The following is a 20490-nucleotide window of genomic DNA, read 5'->3' on the forward strand; positions in this document are numbered from 1 at the left end:
GAGGTAGATTAGAGGTAGGTTAGAGGTAGATTAGAGTTACGTTAGAGGTAGATTAGAGGTAGGTTAGAGGTAGATTAGAGTTAGGTTAGAGGTAGATTAGAGGTAGGTTAGAGGTAGATTACAGTTAGGTTAGAGGTAGATTAGAGGTAGATTAGAGTTAGGTTAGAGGTAGATTAGAGGTAGATTAGAGTTAGGTTAGAGGTTAGAGGTAGATTAGAGTTAGGTTAGAGGTAGGTTAGAGGTTAGAGGTAGGTTAGTGTTAGGTTAGAGGTGGGTTAGAGTTAGGATAGAGGTAGGGTAGAGGTAGGTTAGAGGTAGGTTAGAGGTTAGAGGTAGGTTAGAGGTATGTTAGAGTTAGGTTAGAGGTAGTGTAGAGGTAGGTTAGAGTTAGGTTAGAGGTATGTTAGAGGTAGGTTAGAGTTAGGTTAGAGGTAGGGTAGAGGTAGGTTAGAGGTAGGCTAGATTTAGGTTAGAGGTAGGTTAGAGTTAGGTTAGATGTAGGTTAGAGGTAGGTTAGAGTTAGGTTAGAGGTAGAGGTAGGTTAGAGGTAGGTTAGAGTTAGGTTAGAGGTAGGGTAGAGGTATTTTAGAGGTTAGAGGTAGGTTAGAGTTAGGTTAGAGGTAGGTTAGAGGGGATCAGATGCCAGGTATGGTAGCCAAGCCAACACCTGATGATGAAACACTGTGTGCCAACTGAACATCAAAGTGGCGACGGTTGTAATGCCAAACACACGACGCCATGCAGCTTCACAACAACAAGCAGAGAGACGGGTGGAACCAACTGCTGCTACCGTGCCAGAGTATGTTCCCAAATGGCACCCTATTCCCTTTATAGTGCACTACTTTTGACCAGGGACCATTGGAATCTGGTAAAAAGTAGTGCACGATATAGGTAAAAATGGTGTCATTTGAGAAGCATCGTGGAGGAGAAGACTCAGTTATAAACAGACTATAAAAAGAGTAAATAGAAAAGAGAAAAAAACTGAAGGCTGTAATCTATAATAGATCCATCGTGTTCTGATGAGTCCCAATCTTGTGACTGATATACATATCACAGGAGGTTGGTGGCACTTTAGTTGTGGTAACGGCTGGAGCGGAATGGTTTGGAATGGTATCAAATAATCCCATTAGCCCAGTTCCAGCCATTACTATAAGCCGTCCTCCCCTCAGAAGACAATCTACAGTTGAAGTCGGAAGTTTACATACACCTTAGCCAAATACATTTAAACTCAGTTTTTCACAATTCCTGCCATTAAATCCCAGTAAAAATGCCCTGTTTTAGGTCAGTTAGGATCACCACTTTATTTTAAGAATGTGAAATGTCAGAATAATAGTTGAGAGCATGATTTATTTCAGCTTTAATTTCTTTTATCACATTCCCAGTGGGTCAGATGTTTATATACACTTACATTGCCTTTAAATTGTTTAACTTGGCTCAAAAGTTTCAGGTAGCCTTCCACAAGGTTCCAACAATAAGTTGGGTGAATTTTGGCCCATTCCTCCTAACAGAGCTGGTGTAACTGAGTCAGGTTTTTAGGCCTCCTTGCTCGCACACGCTTTTTCAGTTCTGCCCACAAATGTTTATAGGGTTGAGGTCAGAGCTTTGTGATGACTTGCACTTTTCCCACCTAAGTACGTTCATCTCTAGGAGACAGAACACGTCTCCTTCCTGAGCGGTATGATGGCTGCGTGGTCCCATGGTGTTTATACTTGCGTACTATTGTATGTACAGATGAACGTGGTACCTTCAGGTGTTTGGAAATTTCTCCCAAGAATGAACCCGACTTGTGGAGGTCTTGGCTGATTTCTTTAGATTTTCCCATGATATCAAGCAAAAAGGTCCATGTGACCACGCAGCCATCATACCGCTCAGGAAGGAGACGCGTTCTGTCTCCTAGAGATGAATGCACTTTGGTGGGAAAAGTGCACATCAATCCCAGAACAACAGCAAAGGACCTTGTGAAGATGCTGGAGGAAACAGGTACAAAAGTATCGATATCCACAGTAAAACGAGTCCTATATCGTCATAACCTGAAAGGCCGCTCAGCAAGGAAGAAGCTACTGCTCCAAAACCGCCATAAAGAAGACAGACTACGGTTTGCAACTGCACATGGGGACAAAGATCATACTTTTTGGAGAAATGTCCTCTGGTCTGATGAAACAAAAATAGGACTGTTTGGCAATAATGACCATCGTTATGTTTGGAGGAAAAAGGGGGAGGCTTGCAAGCCGAAGAACCGTGAAGCACAGTGGTGGCAGCATCATGTTGTGGGGGAGATTTGCTGCAGGAAGGACTGGTGCACTTCACAAAATAGATGGCATCATGAGAAAAGAAAATTATGAGGATATATTGAAGCAACATCTCAAGACATAAATCAGGAAGTTAAAGCTTGGTCGCAAATGGGTCTTCCATATGGACAATGACCCCAAGCATACTTCCAAAGTTGTGGCAAAATGGCTTAAGGACAACAAAGTCAAGGTATTGGAGTGGCCATCACAAAGCCCTGACCTCAATCCCATAGAAAATGTGTGGGCAGAACTGAAAAAGCGTGTGCGAGCAAGGAGGCCTACAAACCTGACTCAGTTACACCAGATCTGTCAGGAGGAATGGGCCAAAATTCACCCAACCTATTGTTGGAAGCTTGTGGAAGGCTACCTGAAACGTTTGAGCCAAGTTAAACAATTTAAAGGCAATACTACCAAATACTAATTGGGTGTATGTTCTCTTCTGACCCACTGGGAATGTGATAAAAGAAATTAAAGCTGAAATAAATAATTCTCTCTACTATTATTCTGACATTTCACATTCTTAAAATAACGTGGTGATCCTAACTGACCTAAAACAGGGACTTTTTACTGGGATTAAATGTCAGGAATTGGGAAAAACTGAGTTTAAATGTATTTGGCTATGGTGTATGTAAACTTCTGACTTCAACTGTACATGTACCCAGTCTATCTCTGCCTGACCAATAGAAGGACATACTGTACAGATGTTTTGTGGAGGTTATGGGAACGTTAGATGTGCGTTGGTTGATTGACTGGGCAAAGTTTGAGAGGCGTTGCGTCGGCAGGCTGAGCGGTGGGTGGTGGGGGGGTATGGCTGGATGGTTGATTGATTGGGTAATGTTTGGGAGACGTTGCGTCGGCAGACTGAGCGGTGGGTGGTGGGGGGGGGGGGGGGGGGAATGGCTGGATGGTTGATTGATGATGTTTGGGAAACGCACCTTAGACGTAGTGTTTTGGAACCGAGCAGTTGCTATGGGGTTGATATAGAAAACCTGTTTTGTTTGGGGTTGAGGAGGGTGGGGTTCGACCTTAGAGAGAAAGAATGACAGAAACACACCGGTTCACTCAATGCCTGGATCGACTCAATGGATGGAGAGGTAGTGGTGGTGGGGAGAAATTAGTTTAGCCTCTGGACATGGAGTTGTCAGGGTTGGGATGGCCATTGTGGAGTCTGGAGAAAGCCTTCACTTGGTCATGTATGGAGCCTTTACTCAGTTAAGTAGGAAGTGTTTACTAGAGTATGTCCTCTTTAGCTGTAGTGTGTGTAGCCTTTACCAGGTAATGTATGAAGCTAACAGGAAGTGTACTGTGAAGCTAACAGGAAGTGTACTGTGCTGGCTTGGATATCATACTGTTCTTTTTAGCAGGGTTCCAGCAACTAAAGTAGATGGGTTACCAGGCCAGCCCAGCTTGGCTTGGCTTTTCCCTACAGATGTAGGATCTTAATTTGATCACCATGTTGCAGGAGAACTTAAAACTTAAATGTAAAACTTTCTGTCATTTACACTTTCAGACACGATTTTCCTGAAAAATGTATCAATCCCTTAATTATATATCCATTAATTATAATCCACATAACAATTCACATTTCCTGTTGCTGCAGGATTATTTTTCTCCTGTAGCAAACTGGCTCAAATGAAGATCCTACGTGGGTATAGTGTGAATCGGGGCACTCAGAAGACTAGGGTGACGTGAGGTATCACTAACTCACCCGTACGAAGCTGGCGGGGAACCACCCCTCCTCCTCGTCAATCTGACCCCACCACCAGTCCTTATTGGACGCGTCCAGCACCTTGATGACATCGCCGGCCTTAAACGCCAACTCTCGGTCGGCCATGGTCACATGGTCCCATACTGCCTCAGCGCTGACGATAGATCCTCCACTTATCAACTGGAGACAAGGAACAAGGGAAGAGAGGGAGGGAGAGCGAGAAAGAGATAGGGGGGAGGAGAGAGTGAGTGTGACAGAGAGAGAGAGAGAGAGAGAGAGAGAGAGAGAGAGAGAGAGAGAGAGAGAGGAGAGAGAGAGAAAGAGAGAGAGAGACAGACAGACAGACAGACAGACAGACAGACAGACAGACAGACAGACAGACAGACAGACAGACAGACAGACAGACAGACAAAGTGATTATTCTCAATTCCACTGACACAAACATTCACACAATATCATCAAGCTACATTTTATTGAACTGCAATGAGACTAAATTGAATTAACCTCTGTGTTCGAGGCTATTAGGTAATTATCAGAAGCTTACAGCCAAGTGAAATACCATTAGCAACGATGTCATGTCCGCCACCTTAGGGAGACACTGCTCACCAGAAAAGAGAACATACTGAGGCATGAATCGCTAAAAATACAGCGATATTTAGTCAGTTTAGTCATAATTCCGTGCTCACATCCCCATCTAATCGTATGTGAGTGAGTCCCTTGTGCTTCAAACCCACACAGAGTAATGCATGTTAATACCAGCAACCAGAGCTAAAGTCATTAGCATCCCATCATCGCTAACACAACAACACCCAAGACACAATACAAAAGGTAGGGAGGTGACCCCACCAGTGTCAGCACAGGCTCTGTGACTGACTGATGATAACATTACAGAATAATTACAACAGTGATAATGTAATATAAACATCAAGGACCAAAGATTGCTCAGATTCTCTGTCAGACTCTCTCTCTCTCTCTCTGCACAAGTGTTACAGTGTGTGTGTGCTAACTGTTTGTGTGTGGGTGTGTAAGCGTTTCCGTTAGGAAAATGTGGCGCACGGACATTTCACCGGCAGCATTTTAATTTACAGGACATTCTAGAAATGTACTGGACCCATATGGATTGGGTGGATAACCTGATTAGAGAGTTCACCCACGGTGCTCAGAATGACAGAAATCCCAGTTAGATGATGGGAATTCATCGTAACAGAACAATGTTCTTGCGTCCTTCTTAATGAATTCCGATGCAGCTTTGAAGATATTACAATAACTGTCCACACTTCCTTTTCCTCAGCCAACAAGACGAGAAAACGAACAGCAACATCACTACCCACAGGGCACGCACCGGTTGAATCAACATCGTTTCCACGTCATTTGATTGAAATGACGTTGAACCAACGTGGAATAGACGTTTACTTGACATCTACTAACCCTCATAGTAGAAAGGTTTACCTATTCTATTGGTCAAATTAAATCAAACTTTATGTGTCACATGCGAGTACAAGTGTAGACTTTACAATGAAATGCTGAGTACAACAAGTGTAGACTTTACAATGAAATGCTGAGTACAACAAGTGTAGACTTTACAATGAAATGCTGAGTACAACAAGTGTAGACTTTACAATGAAATGCTGAGTACAACAAGTGTAGACTTTACAATGAAATGCTGAGTACAACAAGTGTAGACTTTACAATGAAATGCTGAGTACAACAAGTGTAGACTTTACAATGAAATGCTGAATACAACAGGTGTAGACTTTACAATGAAATGCTGAATACAACAGGTGTAGACTTTACAATTAAATGCTGAATACAACAGGTGTAGACTTTACAATGAAATGCTTACTTACAAGCCCTTCAAAAACAGAGAACAGTTAAGAAAATATTTACCAAGTAGACAAAATAAAAAGTAACACAATTAGAATAACAATAACGAGGCTCTATACAGGGGGCACCGGTACCGAGTCAGTGTGGAGGATATATACACGGGACACCGGTACCGAGTCAGTGTGGAGGATATATACACGGGACACCGGTACCGAGTCAGTGTGGAGGATATATACACGGGGCACCGGTACCGAGTCAGTGTGGAGGATATATACAGGGGACACCGGTACCGAGTCAGTGTGGAGGATATATACAGGGGACACCGGTACCGAGTCAGTGTGGAGGATATATACAGGGGGCACCGGTACCGAGTCAGTGTGGAGGATATATACAGGGGACACCGGTACCGAGTCAGTGTGGAGGATATATACAGGGGGCACCGGTACCGAGTCAGTGTGGAGGCTATACACACGGGACACCGGTACCGAGTCAGTGTGGAGGATATATACACGGGACACCGGTACCGAGTCAGTGTGGAGGATATATACAGGGGGCACCGGTACCGAGTCAGTGTGGAGGATATATACACGGGGCACCGGTACCGAGTCAGTGTGGAGGATATATACAGGGGGCACCGGTACCGAGTCAGTGTGGAGGATATATACAGGGGGCACCGGTACCGAGTCAGTGTGGAGGCTATACACACGGGACACCGGTACCGAGTCAGTGTGGAGGATATATACACGGGACACCGGTACCGAGTCAGTGTGGAGGATATATACAGGGGGCACCGGTACCGAGTCAGTGTGGAGGATATATACACGGGGCACCGGTACCGAGTCAGTGTGGAGGATATATACAGGGGGCACCGGTACCGAGTCAGTGTGGAGGATATATACACGGGGCACCGGTACCGAGTTAGTGTGGAGGATATATACAGGGGGCACCGGTACCGAGTTAGTGTGGAGGATATATACAGGGGGCACCGGTACCGAGTTAGTGTGGAGGATATATACACGGGGCACCGGTACCGAGTCAGTGTGGAGGATATATACAGGGGGCACCGGTACCGAGTTAGTGTGGAGGATATATACAGGGGGCACCGGTACCGAGTCAGTGTGGAGGATATATACAGGGGGCACCGGTACCGAGTCAGTGTGGAGGCTATACACACGGGACACCGGTACTGAGTCAGTGTGGAGGATATATACAGGGGACACCAGTACCGAGTCAGTGTGGAGGATATATACAGGGGGCACCGGTACCGAGTTAGTGTGGAGGATATATACAGGGGACACCGGTACCGAGTCAGTGTGGAGGATATATACACGGGGCACCGGTACCGTGTCAGTGTGGAGGATATATACACGGGGCACCGGTACCGGGTCAGTGAGGAGGATATATACAGGGGGCACCGGTACCGAGTCAGTGTGGAGGATATATACAGGGGGCACCGGTACCGAGTCAGTGTGGAGGATATATACAGGGGGCACCGGTACCGAGTCAGTGTGGAGGATATACACAGGGCACCGGTACCGGGTCAGTGTGGAGGATATATACACGGGGCACCAGTACCGGGTCAGTGTGGAGGATATATACACGGGGCACCGGTACCGAGTCAGTGTGGAGGATATATACAGGGGGCACCGGTACCGAGTTAGTGTGGAGGATATATACACGGGGCACCGGTACCGAGTAAGTGTGGAGGATATATACAGGGGGCACCGGTACCGAGTCAGTGTGGAGGATATATACACGGGGCACCGGTACCGAGTCAGTGTGGAGGATATATACAGGGGGCACCGGTACCGAGTCAGTGTGGAGGATATATACACGGGGCACCGGTACCGAGTCAGTGTGGAGGATATATACAGGGGACACCGGTACCGAGTCAGTGTGGAGGATATATACAGGGGACACCGGTACCGAGTCAGTGTGGAGGATATATACAGGGGACACCGGTACCGAGTCAGTGTGGAGGATATATACACGGGGCACCGGTACCGAGTCAGTGTGGAGGATATATACACGGGGCACCGGTACCGAGTCAGTGTGGAGGATATATACAGGGGACACCGGTACCGAGTCAGTGTGGAGGATATATACAGGGGACACCGGTACCGAGTCAGTGTGGAGGATATATACACGGGGCACCGGTACCGAGTCAGTGTGGAGGATATATACAGGGGACACCGGTACCGAGTCAGTGTGGAGGATATATACAGGGGACACCGGTACCGAGTCAGTGTGGAGGATATATACAGGGGACACCGGTACCGAGTCAGTGTGGAGGATATATACACGGGGCACCGGTACCGAGTCAGTGTGGAGGATATATACACGGGGCACCGGTACCGAGTCAGTGTGGAGGATATATACAGGGGACACCGGTACCGAGTCAGTGTGGAGGATATATACAGGGGACACCGGTACCGAGTCAGTGTGGAGGATATATACAGGGGACACCGGTACCAAGTCAGTGTGGAGGATATATACACGGGGCACCGGTACCGAGTCAGTGTGGAGGATATATACACGGGGCACCGGTACCGAGTCAGTGTGGAGGATATATACAGGGGACACCGGTACCGAGTCAGTGTGGAGGATATATACAGGGGGCACCGGTACCGAGTCAGTGTGGAGGATATATACAGGGGACACCGGTACCGAGTCAGTGTGGAGGATATATACACGGGGCACCGGTACCGAGTCAGTGTGGAGGCTATACACACGGGGCACCAGTACCGAGTCAGTGTGGAGGTTATATACAGGGGGCACCGGTACCGAGTCAGTGTGGAGGATATATACAGGGGGCACCGGTACCGAGTCAGTGTGGAGGATATATACACGGGGCACCGGTACCGAGTCAGTGTGGAGGATATATACACAGGGCACCGGTACCGAGTCAGTGTGGAGGATATATACACGGGGCACCGGTACCGAGTCAGTGTGGAGGATATATACAGGGGGCACCGGTACCGAGTCAGTGTGGAGGATATATACAGGGGACACCGGTACCGAGTCAGTGTGGAGGATATATACACGGGGCACCGGTACCGAGTCAGTGTGGAGGATATATACACGGGGCACCGGTACCGAGTCAGTGTGGAGGATATATACAGGGGACACCGGTACCGAGTCAGTGTGGAGGATATATACAGGGGGCACCGGTACCGAGTCAGTGTGGAGGATATATACAGGGGACACCGGTACCGAGTCAGTGTGGAGGATATATACACGGGGCACCGGTACCGAGTCAGTGTGGAGGCTATACACACGGGGCACCAGTACCGAGTCAGTGTGGAGGTTATATACAGGGGGCACCGGTACCGAGTCAGTGTGGAGGATATATACAGGGGGCACCGGTACCGAGTCAGTGTGGAGGATATATACACAGGGCACCGGTACCGAGTCAGTGTGGAGGATATATACACGGGGCACCGGTACCGAGTCAGTGTGCGGGGGTACAGGCTAGTTGAGGTAATCTGTCCATGTAGGTGGGAGCGAAGTGAATATACATGGATAAAAAAAAACTTTTTTTATTTATTTCACCTTTATTCAACCAGGTTGGCCTGTTCTCATTTACAACTGTGACCTGGCCAAGATAAAGCAAAGCAGTGCGACAAAAACAACAACACAGAGTTACACATAAACAAACGTACAGTCAATAAGACAATGAAAAAGTCTATACAATGTGTACAAATGGAGTAAGGAGGTAAGGCAATAAATAGGCCATAGTAGCGAAGTAATTACAGTTTAGCAAATGAACACTGGAGTGATAGATATGCAGATGATGATGTGCAAGGAGAAATACTGGTGTGCAAAAGAGCAGAAAAGTACATGAAACAATATGGGGATGAGGTAGGTAGATTGGATGTATATAAGTATAGGTATAATGGTAGGTATAATGTCAATGTAAATGGCGATTTTATAAATTGTTCAGCAGCCTTATGGCTTGGGGGTAGAAGCTGTTGAGGAGCCTTTTTGGTCCTTGACTTGGCGCTCAGGTACCGCTTGCCGTGCGATAGCAGAGAAAACAGTCTATAACTTGGGTTACTGGAGTATCTGACTTATTGTATGGGCTTTCCTCTGACACCGCCTATTATATTGGTCCTGGATGGCAGGAAGCTTGGCCCCAGTGATGTACTTGGCCGTTCGCACTACCCTATGTAGCGCCTTATGGTCAGATGCCGAGCAGTTGCCATATCAGGCGGTGATACAACCGGTCAGGATGCTCTCGATGGTGCAGCTGTAGAACCTTTTGAGAATCTGGGGACCCATGACAAATCTTTTCAATCTCCTGAGGGGGAAAAGGATTTGTCGTGCCCTCTTCACGACTGTCTTGATATACTTGGACCATGATAGTTCGTTGGTGATGTGGACACCAAGGAACTTGAAACTCTCGCCCCGCTCCACTACAGCTTGTCGTTCTATGCGAGAAAGAAATAGCCTATTCCAAACACTCTGGGACAGTTGTGGGATGATTGATCTCAAATTCATACAACCAGTAGGCCTAGGATACATGCATATATTTTTTTATAAACAATGAGGCTGAATCAACAAATCAGAAAATTTAGCTTCAAATGTTGATGAACTATTATCTCTTCACATTACAAGCGCAGCGATGTGCACACGGCAGTAGACTATGCAAATGTTTGTTCCATAATGCAAATAGTGGGAAAACACTGTTGCCAAAAGCATACCGTACATGTTGGTGGTTTCATGTGACAGAGATGAAAATATCCGTTAGAAATTCAGAAAGAAGGGAGATCTAAAGATGCAACAACTAGACTGGGTTGCTGATAGGATTAGGCTTGACGTTTGGCTGCTGGACAATGAAAGAAAGTTGGCATTTGATCTTTATAAAATCCTTTTGACGATAGGCTACTTTGATGCAAGGTAAAACATGCCTCATAATATGAAGTAAAACATTCAGGTTTCAAACAATTAAAGCATACTGCCTCCAGCTCATTGCAAGGTAGTGACGCGCTGAAGTCTGCCAACTGTTGCCTATTGAATGGTGAATGGGAAGCCATCTTGAGAAATCAAAATCCAAACTGTTTTTAACACGTGATTGCATTTATTTATTTATTTTTTTATTTTACCTTTATTTAACCAGGTAGGCAAGTTGAGAACAAGTTCTCATTTACAATTGCGACCTGGCCAAGATAAAGCAAAGCAGTTCGACAGATAAAACGACACAGAGTTACACATGGAGTAAAAACAAACATACAGTCAATAATGCAGTATAAACAAGTCTATATACAATGTGAGCAAATGAGGTGAGAAGGGAGGTAAAGGCAAAAAAAGGCCATGATGGCAAAGTAAATACAATATAGCAAGTAAAATACTGGAATGGTAAGTAAAATATTTAGAATTCTTTACGCAATGATTGGGCTTATAAAAACACATTTGACTCAGCAGATTTTCAGCTCAAATATAAGCTCTGTATCTGTATGGGTTAGATAGGCCACACAACGACTAACGAAAATACACACGCAGAAATGTTATTCCATTCAATTATGCAAATGAACCTATAGACCGATAAGCATGATTGGTTAAATGTATTTCCATCAGTGAATATGCTAAAAAGCCTAATTTTGCAATGGAGTTTATTTCCTTCTCCCGGACAATTAGCCAGCACCAATTTTATGTATTTTTTTATTGTCCAAAACCCAGCTATTAGCGGTTAACGGAAACCCTGGTGTGTGTTTGTGAGGGCGCATAGTGGTGTGTGTGTGTCCTTCTTATTCAAGGAGCAGAGAAGACTGAGATGACATCATTAGTCTGTTCTGAGTGGGAGCCACCACACACACCACTATCCACACAACTCTTGAACACTCCTCCGCCACCCACTCCTATCCATCACTCTGAGTAATGTCTCCATGTCACCTTGAGGCAGGCACAGATCCCAATTCACACACACACACACACACACACACACACACACACACACACACACATACACACACACACGCACGCACGCACACACACACACACACACACACACACACACACACACACACACACACACACACACACACACACACACACACACACACAGCTCAAAAGCAGTTTGCCTTTTAAACTCTGCCTCCAGCCACGCCTCCCCGTGGACTACTGGGATAGCTCAGGGAGAAGAGCCAATCAAAGAAGAGCAGATAGCAGAGGGATCATGGGTAGCGACAGACAGCTGAACCTAGAGGGATGGAACATGGACGGAACCTGATTATAATGTCTGGCTAGTATGGATGAGGTGACAAAACAAGGACATTCTAGGAAACATCAGAAACCTCAGAAGGTTAAAGGTCACACACTCTAATAATAGATCAATGGTTGCCTCCCAAACTGCACTCTATATAGGCCAATAGGGCTCTGGTCATGTTCCACTAGAGCCACATATAGAGAGTCTGGCCATTCATTCAGCTTTCAACCACAAAGCATTAGAATGGTTCACTAGAAAGAATGGTTATGGCCATTGTATTTAGAATCCAGTACAACAGAAATGTCAATGGCACTCAGTCAGGAGTGTGTTGGCTCTTCTGTTCATGGTGTTCTGTTTTTGAGTTCCCATTTGACATGTGTTTCCATTGCAGTTTCAACCAAAAGCATTATAACTCTATGGCAGACATGTTAGTTGCCTCTAGGGAATATTGACCAATCACAATCAGTCTGTAAGGTGACAGGGAGCTAAGGCTCTCCTGACCTCTAACCTCAAGACATCAGAGACGGTAAAGATTAACCCCGACCCCCATACCCCATACACCATACCTCCTACCCACAGACCCCCTACCTCATACGCCCTACCCCCATACCTCCTACGCTCTACCCCCCACCTTCTACAACCTACCCCCATACCTCCTACCTCCTACCACTTACACCCTACCTCCTACCCCATACCTCCTACCTTCTACCCCCTACCCCATACTCCCTACATCCTACCCCATACCTCCTATATCCTACCACCATACCTCCTACCCCATACCTCCTACCCCCATACCCCTTGGGCACTATTGTAGATCTGAAGGGATTGGATAGAAGATCTGAAGGGATTAGATAGTAGATCTGAAGGGATTGGACTGTAGCTCTGAAGGGATTGGATAGTAGATCTGAAGGGATTGGATAGTAGATCTGAAGGGATTGGATAGTAGATCTGAAGGGTTTGGATAGTAGATCTGAAGGGATTGGATAGTAGATCTGAAGGGATTGGATAGTAGATCTGAAGGGATTGGATAGTAGATCTGAAGGGATTGGACTGTAGATCTGAAGGGATTGGATAGTAGATCTGAAGGGTTTGGATAGTAGATCTGAAGGGATTGGATAGTAGATCTGAAGGGATTGGATAGTAGATCTGAAGGGTTTGGATAGTAGATCTGAAGGGATTGGATAGTAGATCTGAAGGGATTGGATAGTAGATCTGAAGGGATTGGATAGTAGATCTGAAGGGATTGGATAGTAGATCTGAAGGGATTGGATAGTAGATCTGAAGGGATTGGATAGCAATGTGGTGGGAATTCCTACACAGGTGCCAAGAGGGATCCATACTGAAAAAAGGGACCCACCTGCGAGGGCGAGGATCCCCAAAAACAGCATTTCTATTGGGAGTAAGCCTCACTCCCCTCCCCCCTACTGGATTACATGCTCTCTCCATGGTCCCTCTACAACAGTACTCAACCCCATTGACTAATAATAAAATCTAGAGTATTTAGAGTATTAAATACTAGAGTATTTCACCCCATTCACTATGCTTACAACATTCCTCTAATGTGATATCACAACACTGTAGCGACATCTCTCTAATGTGATATTACAACACTGTAACTACATTCCTCTAATGTGATATCACAACACTGTAGCGACATCACTCTAATGTGATATCACAACACTGTAGCGACATCTCTCTAATGTGATATCACAACACTGTAGCGACATCTCTCTAATGTGATATCACAACACTAACTACATTCCTCTAATGTGATATCACAACACCGTAACTACATCTCTCTGATGTGTGGTTATATATCCAGCCAGAACTAACACCAGTCCCTGTTTATTCCTCTCTTCATCCCTCCATACCCTCCCCAGGATAACGAGATCAGTCCCCCCCCCTCCCTGATACATCACAGTGTTTTCCTCTAAATTAAAAGAATTGCATAACCAATCTCTCTCCCATTCCTCTCTCTCTCTCTCTTTTCCCCCGGTCTCCCTCTCTCTTTCTTTCCCAGTAGGGGCTGCCTTTCGTTGATCAAAGGAAACCTGCTTACCATGCAGCCAGGAGATCTGACGTCCAACCAACAACCATAGAAATAGAATCCATAGAATAGATTCATTTAAGTCAACGATGGGTTAGAGGTTCCAAGCCCGTTCTATTAATTATATTTCTATGCCAAAAACATCCTCTTGCTCCCAAACCTGTCTATCTAGCTGGATCTGCCTCCTGTAGAGAGACATCTCTCTCTCTCCTATACCTCTGGAACTATCAGTCTACTGTAGAGAGACATCCCTCTCTCCTATACCTCTGGAACTATCAGTCTACTGTAGAGAGACATCCCTCTCTCCTATACCTCTGGAACTATCAGTCTACTGTAGAGAGACATCCCTCTCTCCTATACCTCTGGAACTATCAGTCTACTGTAGAGAGACATCCCTCTCTCCTATACCTCTGGAACTATCAGTCTACTGTAGAGAGACATCCCTCTCTCCAATACCTCTGGAACTATCAGTCTACTGTAGAGAGACATCCCTCTCTCCTATACCTCTGGAACTATCAGTCTACTGTAGAGAGACATCCCTCTCTCCTATACCTCTGGAACTATCAGTCTACTGTAGAGAGACATCCCTCTCTCCTATACCTCTGGAACTATCAGTCTACTGTAGAGAGACATCCCTCTCTCCTATACCTCTGGAACTATCAGTCTACTGTAGAGAGACATCCCTCTCTCCTATACCTCTGGAACTATCAGTCTACTGTAGAGAGACATCCCTCTCTCCTATACCTCTGGAACTATCAGTCTACTGTAGAGAGACATCCCTCTCTCCTATACCTCTGGAACTATCAGTCTACTGTAGAGAGACATCCCTCTCTCCTATACCTCTGGAACTATCAGTCTACTGTAGAGAGACATCCCTCTCTCCTATACCTCTGGAACTATCAGTCTACTGTAGAGAGACATCCCTCTCTCCTATACCTCTGGAACTATCAGTCTACTGTAGAGAGACATCCCTCTCTCCTATACCTCTGGAACTATCAGTCTGCTGTAGAGAGACATCCCTCTCTCCTATACCTCTGGAACTATCAGTCTACTGTAGAGAGACATCCCTCTCTCCTATACCTCTGGAACTATCAGTCTACTGTAGAGAGACATCCCTCTCTCCTATACCTCTGGAACTATCAGTCTACTGTAGAGAGACATCCCTCTCTCCTATACCTCTGGAACTATCAGTCTACTGTAGAGAGACATCCCTCTCTCCTATACCTCTGGAACTATCAGTCTACTGTAGAGAGACATCCCTCTCTCCTATACCTCTGGAACTATCAGTCTACTGTAGAGAGACATCCCTCTCTCCTATACCTCTGGAACTATCAGTCTACCGTATAAAGACAGTCCTCTCTCCTATACCTCTGGAACTATCAGTCTACTGTAGAGAGACATCCCTCTCTCCTATACCTCTGGAACTATCAGTCTACTGTAGAGAGACATCCCTCTCTCCTATACCTCTGGAACTATCAGTCTACTGTAGAGAGACATCCCTCTCTCCTATACCTCTGGAACTATCAGTCTACCGTATAAAGACAGTCCTCTCTCCTATACCTCTGGAACTATCAGTCTACTGTAGAGAGACATCCCTCTCTCCTATACCTCTGGAACTATCAGTCTACTGTAGAGAGACATCCCTCTCTCCTATACCTCTGGAACTATCAGTCTACTGTAGAGAGACATCCCTCTCTCCTATACCTCTGGAACTATCAGTCTACCGTATAAAGACAGTCCTCTCTCCTATACCTCTGGAACTATCAGTCTACCGTATAAAGACAGTCCTCTCTCCTATACCTCTGGAACTATCAGTCTACCGTATAAAGACATCCCTCTCTCCTATACCTCTGGAACTATCAGTCTACCGTATAAAGACAGTCCTCTCTCCTATACCTCTGGAACTATCAGTCTACCGTATAAAGACAGTCCTCTCTCCTATACCTCTGGAACTATCAGTCTACCGTATAAAGACAGTCCTCTCTCCTATACCTCTGGAACTATCAGTCTACTGTAGAGAGACATCCCTCTCTCCTATACCTCTGGAACTATCAGTCTACCGTATAAAGACAGTCCTCTCTCCTATACCTCTGGAACTATCAGTCTACCGTATAAAGACAGTCCTCTCTCCTATACCTCTGGAACTATCAGTCTACCGTATAAAGACAGTCCTCTCTCCTATACCTCTGGAACTATCAGTCTACCGTATAAAGACAGTCCTCTCTCCTATACCTCTGGAACTATCAGTCTACCGTATAAAGACAGTCCTCTCTCCTATACCTCTGGAACTATCAGTCTACCGTATAAAGACAGTCCTCTCTCCTATACCTCTGGAACTATCAGTCTACCGTATAAAGACAGTCCTCTCTCCTATACCTCTGGAACTATCAGTCTACCGTATAAAGACAGTCCTCTCTCCTATACCTCTGGAACTATCAGTCTACCGTATAAAGACAGTCCTCTCTCCTATACCTCTGGAACTATCAGTCTACCGTATAAAGACAGTCCTCTCTCCTATACCTCTGGAACTATCAGTCTACCGTATAAAGACAGTCCTCTCTCCTATACCTCTGGAACTATCAGTCTACCGTATAAAGACAGTCCTCTCTCCTATACCTCTGGAACTATCAGTCTACCGTATAAAGACAGTCCTCTCTCCTATACCTCTGGAACTATCAGTCTACCGTATAAAGACAGTCCTCTCTCCTATACCTCTGGAACTATCAGTCTACCGTATAAAGACAGTCCTCTCTCCTATACCTCTGGAACTATCAGTCTACCGTATAAAGACAGTCCTCTCTCCTATACCTCTGGAACTATCCGTCTACCGTATAAAGACAGTCCTCTCTCCTATACCTCTGGAACTATCAGTCTACCGTATAAAGACAGTCCTCTCTCCTATACCTCTGGAACTATCAGTCTACTGTAGAGAGACATCCCTCTCTCCTATACCTCTGGAACTATCAGTCTACCGTATAAAGACAGTCCTCTCTCCTATACCTCTGGAACTATCAGTCTACCGTATAAAGACAGTCCTCTCTCCTATACCTCTGGAACTATCAGTCTACCGTATAAAGACAGTCCTCTCTCCTATACCTCTGGAACTATCAGTCTACTGTAGAGAGACATCCCTCTCTCCTATACCTCTGGAACTATCAGTCTACCGTATAAAGACAGTCCTCTCTCCTATACCTCTGGAACTATCAGTCTACCGTATAAAGACAGTCCTCTCTCCTATACCTCTGGAACTATCAGTCTACCGTATAAAGACAGTCCTCTCTCCTATACCTCTGGAACTATCAGTCTACTGTAGAGAGACATCCCTCTCTCCTATACCTCTGGAACTATCAGTCTACCGTATAAAGACAGTCCTCTCTCCTATACCTCTGGAACTATCAGTCTACCGTATAAAGACAGTCCTCTCTCCTATACCTCTGGAACTATCAGTCTACCGTATAAAGACAGTCCTCTCTCCTATACCTCTGGAACTATCAGTCTACCGTATAAAGACAGTCCTCTCTCCTATACCTCTGGAACTATCCGTCTACCGTATAAAGACAGTCCTCTCTCCTATACCTCTGGAACTATCAGTCTACCGTATAAAGACAGTCCTCTCTCCTATACCTCTGGAACTATCAGTCTACCGTATAAAGACAGTCCTCTCTCCTATACCTCTGGAACTATCCGTCTACCGTATAAAGACAGTCCTCTCTCCTATACCTCTGGAACTATCAGTCTACCGTATAAAGACAGTCCTCTCTCCTATACCTCTGGAACTATCAGTCTACCGTATAAAGACAGTCCTCTCTCCTATACCTCTGGAACTATCAGTCTACCGTATAAAGACAGTCCTCTCTCCTATACCTCTGGAACTATCAGTCTACCGTATAAAGACAGTCCTCTCTCCTATACCTCTGGAACTATCAGTCTACCGTATAAAGACAGTCCTCTCTCCTATACCTCTGGAACTATCAGTCTACCGTATAAAGACAGTCCTCTCTCCTATACCTCTGGAACTATCAGTCTACCGTATAAAGACAGTCCTCTCTCCTATACCTCTGGAACTATCAGTCTACCGTATAAAGACAGTCCTCTCTCCTATACCTCTGGAACTATCAGTCTACCGTATAAAGACAGTCCTCTCTCCTATACCTCTGGAACTATCAGTCTACCGTATAAAGACAGTCCTCTCTCCTACACACCTATATATATATATATGTTTACTGCATAGCTAGACCCACAGACAGTATCACTGAACTCTGTGGTGCTGATGAGCTATTGGGTAACATTGCAGCAACAACATCAAAGATAAAAGCGGATCCGACTGCAAACCTGTATTTGGGTCAAATTACTGATACATACAGACATGCATTGGTTTAATTTGACACAGGTAATGATGCAAATATCTGGTTCCAGGTCACACATAATAAGGACAGTGGTAAACTGCCGAGCTGAAGGGCTAATCCCCTCGCTAACACGATCACGCACCACACCACACCACAACACATCAGCATTCACCCACTGCAGCTAGTAGCAGCCTCGACAGCACACCACACACAGATACTGGAAAACATCCTTACCATGTTTGTGGCATTAAAATGGTCAGACAGCGTATGCATGGATGTATCTAGTCAGTTAACCATCCTAGCAATAATCCTTTAGGAAACAGGTATATAGGTAATGATCCTTCAGAGAGAGAGACAAAGAAAGAGAGAGAGAGAGAGAGAGAGAAAGACAGAGAGAGAGAGAGAGCGCGAGAGAGAGAGAGAGAGGGAGAGAGAGAGAGAGAGAGAGAGAGAGAGAAGGAAAGATAGATAGATAGATAGAGAGAGAGAGAGAGAGAGAGAGAGAGAGAGAGAGAGAGAGAGATAGATAGATAGATAGAGACAGAAGGAAATACAGAGAGAGAGAGAGAGAGAGAGAGAGAGAGAGAGAGAGATAGATAGATAGATAGATAGATAGATAGATAGATAGATAGATAGATAGATAGATAGATAGATAGATAGATAGATAGATAGATAGATAGATAGATAGATAGATAGATAGATAGATAGATAGAGACAGAAGGAAATACAGAGAGAGAGAGAGAGAGAGAGAGAGAGAGAGACAGAAGGAAATACAGAGAGAGAGAGAGAGAGAGAGAGAGACAGAAGGAAATACAGAGAGAGAGAGAGAGAGAGAGAGAGAGAGAGAGAGAGAGAGAGAGAGAGAGAGACAGAGAGAGAGAGAGAGAGAGAGAGAGAGAGAGAGATGTGGAGGAAATGAGATGGTATTCCAGAAAGAGGCTCTTCCTCTCCTCTGCGAGTGATGTACTGAGTCTGTCTCTCTCCCTCCGTCCTCCTGCCTGAGCCTACCAACCCAGTTATGCAATACACTTATGCCCAGAGTCTCCCAGCCAATCAAAGAGGCACTGGCTGAAACCAGTAAGAAACACACACACCTCCGAAACACACAGAAGCATGCACGTACATACACACACTGGCGCGTACACACATCTCCGACACACACACACACACACACACACACATATTGGCACGTCAGACTGCACAGCGTTTAACATAACTCTATTAGGAAACACCTGCCATGGAGAATTATTCCAAATGTGTGAACAATATTGATGCCTGTAGGGCTCGGCTTTACACTGAAACTATAGATAACACACACACACGCATACACACACGCACACACTTAATAGATGTACACATGAATTAACATACACAGTCCCACCAGTCTGTACGTATCATCCTACCATGTCTACCAACCCAACAACTGTCTGTACCATAGATACATGAACACACTGTTATGATCCTATTGAAAGGCTGTCTGTACCATAGATACATGAACACACTGTTATGATCCTATTGAAAGGCTGTCTGTACCATAGATACATGAACACACTGTTATGATCCTATTGAAAGGCTGTCTGTACCATAGATACATAAACACACTGTTATGATCCTATTGAAAGGCTGTCTGTACCATAGATACATAAACACACTATTATGATCCGTTTGAGAGGATGAACTTACTTTGTTTGTCTTGTATCCTATTGAGATGTAAACACACACACACACACATGCCACTGCATGTGACCGAGCATCTCTCTGCACAATGTAAGCACGCACACACACACGCACATACACACAGACCTATCTGATAGGTACATTGTGCAGAGATGCTCGGTCACATGCAGTGGCATGTGTGTGTGTGTGTGTGTTTACATCTGATAGGTCTGATAGGTCTGAGTCTGCCAGGGCTTTATATCTGATAGGTCTGAGTCTGCCAGGGCTTTATATCTGATAGGTCTGAGTCTTCCAGGGCTTTATATCTGATAGGTCTGAGTCTGCCAGGGCTTTATATCTGATAGGTTTGAGTCTGCCAGGGCTTTATATCTGATAGGTCTGAGTCTGCCAGGGCT

The 20490-nt window shown here is 45.3% G+C and overlaps 1 protein-coding gene across 1 annotated transcript in view; it reads right to left on the reverse strand.

The window, feature by feature from the left end:
- LOC109882158 (uncharacterized) overlaps positions 1-20490 on the reverse strand; it is a 77663-nt gene that overhangs the window by 7038 nt on the left and 50135 nt on the right. Inside the window, exons 5-6 of the mRNA XM_031797262.1 lie at positions 3997-4176; positions 3136-3313 (exon numbers count right to left, since the gene is read on the reverse strand). Coding sequence (XP_031653122.1) covers positions 3136-3313; positions 3997-4176 — 358 coding nt within the window. The remainder of the gene's footprint in view (positions 1-3135; positions 3314-3996; positions 4177-20490) is intronic.

The sequence above is a fragment of the Oncorhynchus kisutch genome, linkage group LG19 (genome assembly GCF_002021735.2).
Source record: "Oncorhynchus kisutch isolate 150728-3 linkage group LG19, Okis_V2, whole genome shotgun sequence".
NCBI classification, from domain to species: Eukaryota; Metazoa; Chordata; class Actinopteri; order Salmoniformes; family Salmonidae; genus Oncorhynchus; species Oncorhynchus kisutch.